Genomic DNA, 13,726 nt, shown 5'->3' with positions numbered 1-13,726 from the left:
CCACTGGGGGTTCATGGGCCAAACAGAGTAAAACTACGTGAATGATTTGCTACAAATAAATCGTACTTAAAGTAGTGTTAACTTAATATATATAGTACTACTACATGGAATAAACTTGTCAGACGCATTCCTACCTTCTTCACATTTAATCGTATAATTATAAAAGATTTTGTTCTCACATATTTTGGACACGTATTTAGAATTCAACAATGTTGTTTGAATCATCACAAAACAGAACTACTGTACATATGAGACATTTTGAGCCAGAGAGTCAGTGAGAAAGATTGCACTGCCTTGTTTGCCTAGTTTGGCTCATCCTGAGACACTCATGCAGCTTCTCATAGGTCATGGAGGAAAGTGCCCTTGTTCTGATGGCATTCATATGAGAAAAGCTAGACTCACACGTATCGGTTGAGCCAAACATTGTCAGAATAAGTGATGCCAGTTCCTGATTGTGGGGTACTGATACTGGCTAGTATCACCGGCTACACACAGAAACCTGATTTGCATGCAACTATGTTTCTCCTTCATTTGTTATTGGTTTTGCATGCAACCTCTTGCGGGCCAGAAAAAAATTAAGAGGGGCCGCATTTGGCCCACGGGCCGCTAGTTGAATAGGCCTGTCCTACAGACACATCATCGGGTGGTATGGCAATGGGATCTTCACGAAATGACCTGTGTTTAACAGCCAACATCCAATGCTGCCCCCTCCTGGTCAGAAATGACCTAACACGGCTTTACAAAGTAACCATGAAAAGACGGGGCGACCCTCACGTTTTTGCCGACGTCGTCCTTGGAGCTCATCAGGTCCTCCATCTCGGCCCGCAGCTGCTTGTTGAAGCGCTCCAGCTCCTCCTTGGCCTCCAGAGCCTCCTCCAGGGCCCGGGTCATGGACAGGCCCTTGGTCTCCTTCTCCCGGGCCTCCGCCTCCGCGCGGTCACGCTCCTCGGCGTAGCGTGCAGAGATGGTCTTCTCCTCCGCTAGCATCTGCCGTCCGCAGGAGACACAAGATACTTTACGTCAGTATTAAAGGATAATTAAGATGAGTTCTGATCTGCAATTTATTCATCACTGACAGGGATGAATAAATTGACAGTGCCAAAAATATGTGTTGAAAATGTATAGTGTGGCCGGCGGGATGACATGTTAACATACCCCAGTGTGACACTGGTCACACTGATCCAGACTGTCAGAGGCGGAGTTGTAAAGTCTGCCAGTCTGCAACCTTACAATTGTAAGTGCTTGGCACTTGTTCTATGATCATCCTTACTGTACCGACAGCGATTTGTTGTTTCTCTTTCTTCTGACAAATGTTCTTATTGTAAGTTGTTTTGGAAAAAATTGTTGCTAAATGCCCTTAATGTAAAAGTAAATGTTAACTCCTTAGTGCAACATTGTGCAAAGTATTTCAGATCCCTGATATAGTACACTACACTTTGCTTCGTTTTTTTCCTTCATTGCACAGGTAGGTGTCATGTTATTTAGGAGTGGCCATGTTAGTGTACCTGGTCAAACTTCTTCTGCTTCTTCTCCAGGTTGGAGACGATCTGCCGGAGGTGGTCCTGGTCCACCATGAGGTCGTCCAGCTCCTGCTGCAGCCGGGTCCTGGTCTTGTCCATCTTGTCCAGGGCCATGGACTTCTCCTCCAGCCGCTGAACGGTGAGTTCGGCCTCCTTCTGGAGCTTCCTCTTGGCCTCCTCCAGACACTCCAGGTTGCCCAGGTCCTCATCAAGCTTCTTCTTGGCCTCACACAGCTGGAGGGAGGACAGGAGCAGGGAGGGGGGAGGGAGGCGGGGGGGGGGGGGGGGGGGGGGGGAGGACAAGGGGAGAGGAGGGACAAGAGGATGAGCCAAGGAATGACCGATAGCAGGTTCAGTTTCAGTTCATATTCTTTAATGTACTCTCAATCATTAATCTGGCGCTAAGACAAAGGAAGAGCTCAGTATATTAAAATAATAAATAACGCCATCATGCTGGATAGATTACATCTGGAGATAAAACCCCAAAAAAAAAAATATTTTTCGGTTGCTTCATCACATAAATATTCTACGAGATGATATGAACCACGATCCAATGAACATAATGGTCCCAGAGCGAAGCACCGGCCCACATGGTTCCCGGCAGCGGACCGGCCCACTGAGCGGGCTCCCGGGGGGGGGCTCCCTGGGCGGGCGGGCCTACCTGGGCCTGCAGGCTCTGCAGCTGCTTCTCCAGGTTGCGACGGCCCTCCTCTTCCTCCTCCTGCTGCTCCAGCAGGGTGCTCTTCTCCTCCTCCAGCTGCCGCACCCGAGTGCCGGCGTTCAGCTTCTGCCGCGTCTCCTCCTGGAGCAGCTCCTATGAGACCCCCCGAAAAGCACGGCGACGTCAGGGAACAGGCGGACAAACTCGGTGATGCAACGCGATGATGCGCTCAACAGTATATGAAAGGCTGTTTGGTTGATTGGGGGGGTCTGAGAGGCGTCGGTCTCATCGTTCCCCTACCAAAGTCATCCATTAAAGGCAACGGCTTGGTTTTGGTGTCCATAGGGGACAGCTTGTGCCAGGAGGAGCATGACAAGTGGGCAGGAAACCTGCCTGTCCACACGTGGTATCAGTTCATCAGTAGTCTCACGGATGGGATGGCGATGGATCCAGTCTTACCTGTGTGTCCTGCAACTGGCCCTCCAGGCTGCTGGTGTCCTTGGCCAGTTTGAGGCCCTTCTTTTCTGCCTCTTCCAGCAAGGCAGACACATTGTCCAGTTCAAGCTTTCAGGGGAAAGACAGATAGGGAGAAAATTATCCACCGCCACAGAAATGTTCAGCCAAAAATTAGGGACTGTGGATAGATAGCGACCGTATCGACGAAAAAACTGAACATGATCATGATTACAATTTACAATGTTTCAAGGATTGACACAATCATCATACTACAATTTTTATCTTTCACTCATTCATTTAACCAGCTATAAGCTAATCTAAATGCGCCTAAGGGGCATTTCGCAGAGCATTGTGTCAGAAACTCGGTGTATGTGACCAATAAAAACGATTTGAACTTTTCTAAACAGTTTGTAAATCAGAACAAACCAATAGGCCGGTGTGCGTTGAGGCCATGCGTGGCAGAGTAGGTTAACTCCCTGGGTACCTGCAGCTTGTGGGAGCGCTCCGCCAGCTCTCCCTTGGCCCTCTCCCCCTCGGCGGCCCGGGCCGTGAACTCCTGGAGCTGGGCCTCCAGCTTCTTCCTCCGGTGCTCCGACTCGCCCTTCACCTGCTGAAGGCCCTTCACCTCGCTGCTCAGCTCCTTGTTCTCCGTCTCCAGCCCCTGCTTGCTCTTCTCCAGGTTGGCTTTGAACTGCAGGGAGGAGCACACGGCACATGACCTTGTCAGATCTTTTCAGGTTATGCGTTGGGAAAAAGAAAGAGGAGACAGCAGAAGGGGATTCAAGTGGACGGACAGCAGTTTCATTCAGACTATTTGAGTCTCTAGCTACTACAAACAGATTTTTGTCCTGCAAAAAATGATCAATCAGGATAATCAATAGCAATCAATCCGGATCAACAGCCAATCGCAGATCAAATGATCCAATATTAGATCTCCGTCAACAGGTTCTGGTCCCCCCCCCCCAGGACTGACAGCAGGCGACAGCAACCAGTGAGGAGCCCCACCCTTTTGGCCTGCTCCAGCTGCTCAGACAGCTCCTCCAGGGCCGTGCCGTGCCTCTGCCTCATGTCCTGGACCTGGGCCTCGTGGTTCTTGGTCTCCTCGTCGATGGCCTTCTTCAGCTCCACCACTTCCTGCTCCCGCTTGGTCCTGGATGAACAGACCACACGTGGAGGCGGAGCGGTGAGTGCACCAACATACCGGAGTCCCGAGTCACGCCGCTGCTGCACGGTCGGTGGGCAGCGAGCGTGTTATGATGCTGTTAGCACCCAATAGGCAAAGGACAGATGGGGGAAACCAGTAGACACTAGACAGTTGATCGTGTAACTTCACAAGGATACCCTTGAATGAATACTAGGCTACAGTAACACGCATCAATCAAGCGAGCGCATGATTATCTAGGAGTGATAAAGTGAAGACACAGGCCAGATTATGTGTTTCTAGTAGGGATGTGTCGGTCGCGACCGATTCGTTACAACGACCGAATCCCGAACGTGAACGACAAGAACTGGTTCCCCAAAACAAGAAGAACTGGTTCTTTGATTCTTTTTTTTAAACATAAACCAAAAATATGGTCACGTAAATAAAATATACAAACGAACAGAGCTTCGTCTCCCCGCAACTTATATTGATCGAGTCTACAACGTTCTCAAAGATTCAGCCAATGAGAGGTAGCAATGGTGTTGCAATGGCACCTGGGTAAACAAATGACAAGGCGGTACCGTCGAATATGCGCGCTTTCTGTCTGACGTATCTTGGGTCATACCATTCGACGTGGGGCCACTCATATATCCCCCTACATTTTTTCGAAAATAGACTTGACCGCATTTCCCAATCCCAGGAGTCTTTGCTCCATTCTACGTCAATTTAAGAACAAACAAAGAAATTAAACTGCAGTTCGTGTTTTTTATTTATGACCATGAAAGTTCTGTAATGCCTGAACAATGAAGAATTAAATGTAAAGTAAAATAAAATTATAAATGTAAAACCATGAATGAAATATAGAGAGTAAGCAAGTGGTATAAATATTGGTGGGACGTTTGGTTATACAAGATAGTGTATCTTCTCGATTTTCACGGGGTTTAGAGCCTAAAAGTGATTTAAATTATGCTCACGGCCGTCTCGCGGGGGGGCGGGACACCAAATGACGTAATCTGACGTAACGAACGAATCAAAACGAACGAATCAAATAAACGAATCGTTATAGTGAACTGAACTGAAAGAACTAGTTCCCGGAAAAGAATCATTTTGCCCATCCCTAGTTTCTAGCCTAGAGACGGAGCAGCAGCCGTACCTGAGCTCCTGCTGGGCGGCGGTGGTGTCCAGCGTGTCCTCCAGCTCCGTCTTCAGCGCCTCCAGCTCCTCTCCCAGGTCCCGCTTCAGCTTCTCCGCCTTGCCCCGGGAGACCTTCTCCGACTCCAGGTCCTCCTGCAGCTCCCCTAGCGCGGCCTGGAGCTCGCGGACCTGCTTCAGAGCGATGTTCTTCTGGCTGTTCTCCTCGTCGCTCCTGGTGGAGCAGACATGGATGTTGGTGTTGGGGGTTGCGTCATGCTCATTTTTCGAGAGAGAGAGAGAGAGAGAGACCTTGGACGTGTTAGCGTGGGGTACCACACGACGACGAGTAACCCCCAAACGTCCCCACGACATCCCCAAGATCCAACCTTTTTCATGGAACAAGCAGTTTAGTTAAACTGTGGGTTTTTGGGGTTAGTTGTAGCTACAGGTATAGCTACATCGTATCCAGATGTCTGAGACTTTTCCACCATGTTGAGGGGCAGAAGTGGAACATAATTCAAATGATTGATATGAGAATGATCCCCTGTATGGATAGACTTTTCAGTTCTGATATTTCTGATGGAGGAATGGAGTAAATAGCTGCAGTATAAAGGGAAAAATAATAAAATATATAAAATAAGTAGGGATGCACCGAAATGAAAATTCTTGGCCGAAAGTACGAAACCGAAACCGAATATACTGAAACAGTTGGCCGAAGGCCGAAACCGAATACCGAATGTGTCTTTTAATGTTTTTCATTCATTTTGCTTTAATTTTTCACCATTGCATGAATCAAACAATTAAATGTCCATTCTAAACTTTTTTGTCTTGCTTTTCTATAAAAAAAATCAATTACAAATTCGATACAAAATATTTATTTAATACTGAAGATTTTCTACTTTTTTTTTTTTTTTTTTTTATAAAAATGTTCGCCGTATTATGTTCGGCCTTTTTACTCCTTCGGCCGAAACCGAACATTACGTTTTGGGCCATTTTCGGCCGAACATGTTCGGTGGCCGAATATTCGGTGCATCCCTAAAAATAAGAAATGTATTTTACTCCATAACCCCTAGCCATATTAAAATGAGGCTAACTGATGTATTCTGGTTATCATGGAGTTCAGAAATAATAAAAGCATATGAATCCTAGAATTATTGGGATTTATAAAAAAAATACACATATCTGATTATTCGTGACTCAAAAATGTTGGCACACCCCAGATAATCTTAATGTTTCAACATCGCACACAGGGTGGCAGTATAGGCAGGTTAATGTAGGACATTTGGAACATACATTAAAATATTGTAATTTCAATGATGCCCATATTGAATATGCTGTGGAACTATCTAATGACATAGTAAACTCAAGAGACTCTTGTCTCTATGAGCAGGGCAGTGCAGTGTGCGGGTCGGACTCCTTGCTAAGAGAAACATGCCCTGAGCAAGGCATTAGCTAACCAAGCCATGCTGGCACACTACACACACTGTGCCTTGAGAATTTTAAAGAGATTCTTTAGATAAAACACATTGTCATAATGTGTTGAACAGGCAGACTTGATAATGGAGACTAGCAACTCAGAGTCCAAAAATGGCATCCAAATAGCCAGTTATCTGGACAGGGAATAGACATATCCTTGGAACAGCAGCCTAATTCCAAAAGGGGGCATTTTAGCGGTAATGGGAGCTTGATTAGCATGCCACAGAGACTAAATGAGGGATTCTGGCGCGGACGGACATGTTCGTTCTCCTGAGAGTTTGGCGACCTCTTTGTGAGGCAGCGGCTGTCTCTCCAACTCCAAAACACACTGACCTTGAGAGCGGAGAGCCTCATTTGCATCCGCTCTTGTTATCAGCCTAACTGGCAAAATAATGAAATGGGACAGCCGAGGAGCCCAGGTTGTGGACGGGAGAAGGGGGACTGGATTAAAAGAGCATAAGCTTCGTGGAGCTGATAGCAGAGACGTTGGGCCCTCACTCTGCTTATTAGAAAGCTGACAGACCTAAATTAGCCACGTGTGGCAAGGTCCCTGATGAAAAGCCCTCCCGAGGAGGGGAGAGAAGAGAAGAGAGGAAAGCCTCCACAGCTTCTCCTCTAGACTGTGATCCATCATGGCCGTTTCCTCTTTGTTGCCATTAGGTCACTACACTGTTCCTTTCCTGGAAAACACGACGGCAGGCCTTCTGGAGGGAGGACATCCATCACCATCACTTAGTCTGAATGCATGGCAGAGCCTTGGACCAAAGCTGTGGGTTAGCCTATCCTAGATGTGTGTGTGTGTGTGTGTGTGTGTGTGTGTGTGTGTGTGTGTGTGTGTGTGTGTGTGTGTGTGTGTGTGTGTGTGTGAGATGCGGTAGACCAAACTTACAAAATACTGAGCAGCTGTTAAACCAAACAGCTGCTGAATGTTTAACTAAAAGCCAACTCCTTTGGCCACATTATTTAGCATTAAAGTACCTCACATCTCATTGTTGGTAACTGTGCTAAAAGTGGAATAAACCCCTCTGGGGTGTTTTATGGTTCAGCCGAAGCTGACAAGGTAACACTAATGAGACAGCCGGATTGGTTGATTCCAGCTTATGTGCTCTGCGGTGCGTTGAGCATATTGCTTTTGGTTCGTCAAGAAACATCTGGTTGATAGTTCAAGTATTCAACAATGCTTTGGTATAAGTATAGCCTGTATGCAGTGACTGTTATTTTAAGCGTTCATTTTTCAGCTTCTTTCTACACCATCTCTTGTTTTGTTTTCATTATGCATACCCTCCCCCTACCGTGTCATTTTCTATTCATTTAAATTGTAGTTTTATCTTCTGATAGTGTGTAGCATTGCATTATCGAGATTATATTATGCATAGTTTATTGATTATTTAAAAAAAAACTGGGAATTCCTTCGGGGCAAATATAGTACCGGTGTTTATCCACCCATCCACCCATCCATGTATCTATTCGCATCCAGGGTAGAGGCTCTGGTGTCACGGCCTGCCCCACCTGGCTAGAGACGCCTGCAGCTCCTCCTCCTTCTTGGCCAGCTGGGTCTTCAGCTCCTCCACCTGGGCCTGCAGCTCAGCGATCTGCTCCTGGAGGTCCGTGGTCTCCGCGTCCAGCTTCCGCTTGGCCTTCTCCAGCTCCTGCCTGGTCTTCTCCTCCTTCTTCAGCCGCTCTGCGGGGAGACCGAGCGTGTCACGTGCAATGAACTCGACTAAAGTAACTAAACGGACCTTACTACCGATCAGGCGAGCATAGATGAATGTATAGCGTAGCACTAGAGCTACGGGGTCTCTTTAAGCCACACGGGCTGATTGGTGAGCTCTCTGTTCAACCCATAACACATGCAGGGAGCTCTTTAGCCCCTTACACAACGCCTAACTCCCTTCCAGACTGTTTTTACACGCGCCTTTCTCATGTTGTTTGTTGCAGGACTTCTAAATCCAGGAGGAATCTGAACCTGCGGGCCCCTACGTGACCGTCTTGTGACCTGCGTTATGGTTCCACCCAGGGTGAAGCATGGGAGCAGAGGTCCCAGTAAACCTTCACGGAGCCTGACACACTGAGCCCAACTACTGACTAATCCAACCGGTTGTTGGGCATCATTTAACCGCTGTGGTGTGGCAAACACTGAATGTACACAATCAGGAACAGTTAACAGACAGGCTGCCATTCAACAAACCTGTAGAACGACTTTTGAACTGCACTATTTCCTGTTTTCACTTTATATGCATGTGTATATATATAAATAAATAAAGAGCAAATATTACATACACAAATGGTTTCATGTTTTGATTCTATTTTTGCAGTCTCACATACTGCATCTGAAATCTTTGAGAATATTCATTTTCTATCATATAAATGAATTGTATGTGCCATTTTGTGGCACTTTAGCTGCATGATATGTTCCTTCTCTGTCTTGCCCTCTTCCTCTTAATGTAGAATGACAGGACTATGGCTGAGCTGCTAGCCCGAACGGCTGAAACGGCGTGGGCGGGGTTAAGGCAGCCTTACCCTCCAGGTCCACCATCATCATCTCCTGCTTGTTCTTCATCTTGCCCAGGTTCTTGGCCTTCTCCTCCTCCTCCGCCAGCTGGGAGGACATCTCACCCACCCTTTCCTCCAGCAGCTTCTTCTCCTGTTCACCACACATGAGAGGGGAGTCAGAGCACGACGCAGCATTAAGATCCCTCAAAGCCTACGGCCCCCTCCGTTCTGTGTGATAAAAGGCGTGGTTTCCATAGTAACACATTGCTGTTTCTACATCAGCAGCTTCGGACCGTTCCGGAATTTGTTCTGATGGTTCTGGGGAAAATAGTAGCATGGATGTAAGCCTTCACCCTCACCGTTCATTAAATAGAAGATGTAGACGGCTCTGAATGAGCCGTCTACTCATCATCACCGGATGTCCTCGGTGTATTGATGCTAAACAAGCCCGGTTTTGAAAGTCCTCCCCTCACCTTGAGAAACTTGGAGTTTGAGTCGTCCAGCGAGAGGAGGTCCTCCTCCATCTTCTTGATCTTGGCCTCCGCCGTGACCTTCTCCAGCTGGAGCTTCTGCCTGGCGGCCTCCTCCTCATCCAGTTGCTCCTCCAGGTCCTGAGGGGACAACGGCACACAAAACCTCAGGGACCCGCCCGGCACATACTCTAGATACTGGTGCTAGCTTAGGACCCCGCACACACCAAACACCCCCCGACATCATCAGTCGCAAGACTAGCTTAGACATCACATTACCTAATTAGCATAGCACACAAAAGCAAAGCACGCCTGACAACAAAAGTGTCCATTGGAAATCAGACCTAAATCTATACATTTAGGCGGGAGTGTAAACAATTTGAGTCTGCTCCCATGTTAATCAATGAGCCCTTGCTTAACAAGGGTTTATTCTGCCTCGGCCAGATGTTTGTGTTTTCGGCTGATCAATATAAATGGCCTGCATGACGGGGTTAAATGTGCCGCCTTGCGATCCACGCTTGAGTTCTGGCTTCAGCGGTGAGTGAGCCTGCGGCGGGAGCATGGGGGCGGACCTGGAGGTGAGACTGCATCTTCTTCTTCTCGTTCTGCATGATCTGGTTGCGCTCCTCCTCCTCCTCGACCCGGGACTCCAGGTCGTGCAGGATCTCCTCCAGCTCCTGTTTCTTGGCGGCCAGGCGGGCCCTCATCTCCTCCGCCTCGGCGAACAGCTCCGTCTCCGCCTGCAGCTGCTCCGCCAGGATGCTCTTCTCCTCCACGATCTGTGGGAACCGGAGGGAGTTCAGATGTTCCCACGCAACCCCCAGGCTCCTCCCGCAAATAACATGCACGGGAGAATGTTATGTTGGCGGTCTTGAGGATCATCAGACCCAATTAGGCTGGGAAACTCATGGTAACCACACGGTAGAATAATAATATAATAATAATAATAATAATAATAAAATCAGCCTGTATTTGTGTCTAGGCCTTCCTGCAGAAGCAGCAGTGATGCTGAAACACTTTCTTTGCAGCGGTATAGGAACTTGGAACAAATTCAAAGGGTCCTGCATGTCTCTAGCTATTACAGACTACGATTAGGGAAGGCAACTGTGTAAACAACATTCAGCAGAAAAGATCAAAGTGTTGTCATAAACACACACTCAAGGGAAACAAAGTGATGAGACTGAAGGGAGGCCCTTTGCCCTACCTGCTGATGTTTCCTCTCCATGTCCAGCAGCTCGTTCTCCACCTTCAGCTGCCTCTCCTTCACCTTGACCAGCTCTTCGTCTTTGGCCTGCATCTCCTCCTCCTGCCTGGTCACCTGCAGCAGGGGCTTCACCTGGAAGAGAGCACCCGGTGGGAGTGAGACCACTGGAGAGCACCCGGTGGGAGTGAGACCACTGGAGAACCCGGTGGGAGTGAGACCACTGGAGAGCACCCGGTGGGAGTGAGACCACTGGAGTGGTCTCCCTTTCTACATCGTTTTCCCCGCCGGTGACATCTCAGCCACCGGTGACTGAGATGTGAGCTACGACAAAACGCAAAAGGCGCGTATCGAGCAGGTGCAATTCAAGGCGTCATGGAGAATGATCCGAATCTAGTTTGTCAAATCAAATGGTTGGTTGACCCAGCAAATCTCACAGTGATTTTCTGGAGCCAAGCGGTGTTTGTTTGCAAAACCCCTCGCACAGGTCAATACAAAGGTGAAGGCAATGTTCCATAATGAGTTGAATGTGTGGATTCATTATTCCGCACTAAGCCACATGCAGCTCATTAGCCCAGCTTTTCCGGCTCTAGTAACCTTACCCTGAAATGTACTTATTGCACCAACTGTGTTGGGTCTAGAGGTTCGAGCATGTCTAGACGGGCAATTGGGGTCACCTTGGTGAACAGCCTCCACCACTGCCAGTGCCTGAGCTTCAGGTAGGCGGCGCAGTTCCTCTGGAGGACCTTCAGGGCGCTCAGCTGCTGCTGCTTCTTGAAGAAGGCCCTACAGGAAGAGAGAGAGCACCCAGGACATCAGTGGTACTTTAAACTAAAGAAACGGATAACATACATGACAGCATGACAGGCCTTCACATACATGACAGCATCGTTCATCCAGATGTCAAATCACATTTTTACCAAGAAATGAACAATAATGGAAAAAAAACAAACGACTCAATGATTAAGCGGGTAGGTTAAAGTCAGAGAGTTTTCTATCGTTGGATTATGAAAGACACACACAGGAGGGCTGCCACTCACTTGCGGGCCAGGTATCCGCGGCACACGGACTGGAAGGTGATGATGATGTCGGTGATCTTGAGGTCCCGCTCCTCCTCCAGATGGGCCAGGACCCCGGTCCTGAAGAAGATCTTACTCTGGCCGATCCGGAACAGGTTGGGGTCCAGCTCCAGGGCTCGGATCTATACACATTGTGGAGGTGAGGAGGTGAAATGAGTTGACACGTTCAAATGATTCCCTTAAATAGAAATGGTTGTCAATTTACAGTCTGCATTAAACTTGGTATGAAAGCGCCCCTTCAATTCATTAACACAGCCATAGCAGCTATATTTAGTTTGCAGCCATAAACAACATAGGAATTCAAACCTCAACGTTAAAAAGTTAACAAGTCAACCAAACAGTACATTACCATTCTTTCACAGGCCTGTTTGCCATCCATAAATCCCTTAGGGATAGCATTGGGAGTCAGGATCTCATATCTGTTAATGACACAAAAACCAAACAAGCTTTAGATGTAACGTCGTAGCGAGCAGCGGTCCTCACGTGCGATACAGCTGCAGCCCGCCCCGGGTTACCTCTGCCTGAACTCCTGGAAGACGATGCGGTTGGGGAAGCCCTGTCTGCAGATGCGGATCCCCTCCAGAACCCCGTTACACCGGAGCTGGTCCAGGACCAGGTGGGGCTCCAGTTTACCAGCCTGGTGGGGGGGCGAGGGACACAGATTAATACTTTTATGTTCTATATATAATATAGAACATAGATACAACCACCTGAGGCCGTCGTTTCAATTCCAATCAAAAAGCTTTGTGGCACGACTATTGTTTTGAACAGTATTACCGATGCATTATTAACTTATATTTTTTGTACTTAATGGAAGTTTTCTTTCACTACAAGAGCTTTGTACTTTAATTTAGCAGAATAATACTTTTTTTATATATTTCTTTTTTTATATTTATTGGTAGTCAAGGCGGGGCCCTTTTGTTGTATAGGCCTTAACAATACAGTGCTAGGGGAAACACTGCTATTCAATATCTTTTCGCTTAAAAAGAAAAAGAGTTCCATTGAGTGTTGAGGACCCTAGTAGAACAAATGGATGCTGCAGGTTATTCATCTTTATTACACGGGTCTTTTCAACGTTCCGTTCACTTGCATGGGCACTTCACAACTTCCGGCGGTCAATTATTTTTGGATAATTCATTGGCAACGGATGAATAATGACCGCTGTCAAGGTAAACAAAATGACTTTTTGCCTTTGGTATCACTCCGCACGTAGTCCGGTAACTTGTCAATGTAATAAGCGGGATATGTATCAACCCAAGCGCTGTCGGTTGCTAAGCGACGACGTCAACGTCTTGGGCGGACTATTTCTCTGCTGATCAACACTATGAATGCTGGTAACAAATACATTGTAAATAAATTGTTTCGTTTTGGCAAGTAGCCGTGTAATAAGCGGGATAATGTATAGAACTTTGACGTTTAGAATGACGCCGGTCATTATCGTAAAATAAGCCCCTTCATGGCAAAGCAAGACACCTCGGCTGCGCGTCGGTGTCCTGTTCGCCCTGTCGGGGCTTATTTTCTCGATAATGACCGGCGTTCTATACATTATCCCTTACATAGTTAATGTATTTTTCCTTTCAATTCCATTATTACTAATAATTAAAGGTACACATGATACCCCAATAACCAAACCATTGTATCTGAAAAATTGGGGGGGGGGGGGTCCTAGCAGAGGGCTCACCCTCTTCTCGTGGTTGGGGATGATGCAGCGGACAAAGTTGGGGTTGGTGTTCCTCAGCGTGGCCATGAGCTTGGTCAGGGACTCCTTGTACAGCTGGCCCACCGTGCGGAACATGCCCTTCTTGGTCTTGTAGGTGGCGCCGAACGCTGTGTCGCCCATGCCAGCCACCTGGTCCAGGCCCACGATGCGGTCCACTGGGGAGGGGCAGAGGGAGGGAGGCAGGAGTTACAGTCGTCTTCCCTGGGGGCAGAGACTTACCCAATGAAAGGTGTTCGATGGGACTGCATTTATACAGCGCTTTCTACCCACGGTTGCGTCGGCCATGCAACGTGACACACACACGCTTTTTATTGTTGGGAGCCGCCGGAGGCCTCCCAGCATGAGGACACCTCAACGCTGTGGCTAAGGAGGGGG

At 47.8% G+C, this 13,726-nt stretch overlaps 1 protein-coding gene across 2 annotated transcripts in view; it reads right to left on the bottom strand.

Moving 5' to 3' along the window:
- Positions 1 to 13,726, bottom strand: part of LOC132453400 (myosin-10) — a 58,597-nt gene that overhangs the window by 9,584 nt on the left and 35,287 nt on the right. For both annotated transcript variants that reach the window (XM_060046193.1, XM_060046194.1), the window contains 17 exons: positions 13,313 to 13,506; positions 12,147 to 12,268; positions 11,981 to 12,050; positions 11,593 to 11,753; positions 11,230 to 11,338; positions 10,556 to 10,687; positions 9,924 to 10,130; positions 9,355 to 9,492; positions 8,909 to 9,032; positions 7,898 to 8,069; positions 4,932 to 5,144; positions 3,643 to 3,787; positions 3,122 to 3,328; positions 2,641 to 2,745; positions 2,182 to 2,334; positions 1,506 to 1,754; positions 775 to 987 (listed from right to left, as the gene is read on the bottom strand). In XM_060046193.1, the coding sequence (XP_059902176.1) occupies positions 775 to 987; positions 1,506 to 1,754; positions 2,182 to 2,334; positions 2,641 to 2,745; positions 3,122 to 3,328; positions 3,643 to 3,787; positions 4,932 to 5,144; positions 7,898 to 8,069; positions 8,909 to 9,032; positions 9,355 to 9,492; positions 9,924 to 10,130; positions 10,556 to 10,687; positions 11,230 to 11,338; positions 11,593 to 11,753; positions 11,981 to 12,050; positions 12,147 to 12,268; positions 13,313 to 13,506 (2,714 nt within the window). The remainder of the gene's footprint in view (positions 1 to 774; positions 988 to 1,505; positions 1,755 to 2,181; positions 2,335 to 2,640; positions 2,746 to 3,121; positions 3,329 to 3,642; positions 3,788 to 4,931; positions 5,145 to 7,897; positions 8,070 to 8,908; positions 9,033 to 9,354; positions 9,493 to 9,923; positions 10,131 to 10,555; positions 10,688 to 11,229; positions 11,339 to 11,592; positions 11,754 to 11,980; positions 12,051 to 12,146; positions 12,269 to 13,312; positions 13,507 to 13,726) is intronic.

Source organism: Gadus macrocephalus, chromosome 3 (assembly GCF_031168955.1).
Source record: "Gadus macrocephalus chromosome 3, ASM3116895v1".
NCBI classification, from domain to species: domain Eukaryota; kingdom Metazoa; phylum Chordata; class Actinopteri; order Gadiformes; family Gadidae; genus Gadus; species Gadus macrocephalus.
The sequence above is the reverse complement of the archived record's forward strand: the minus strand, read 5'-3'. Positions and strand labels throughout refer to the sequence as shown.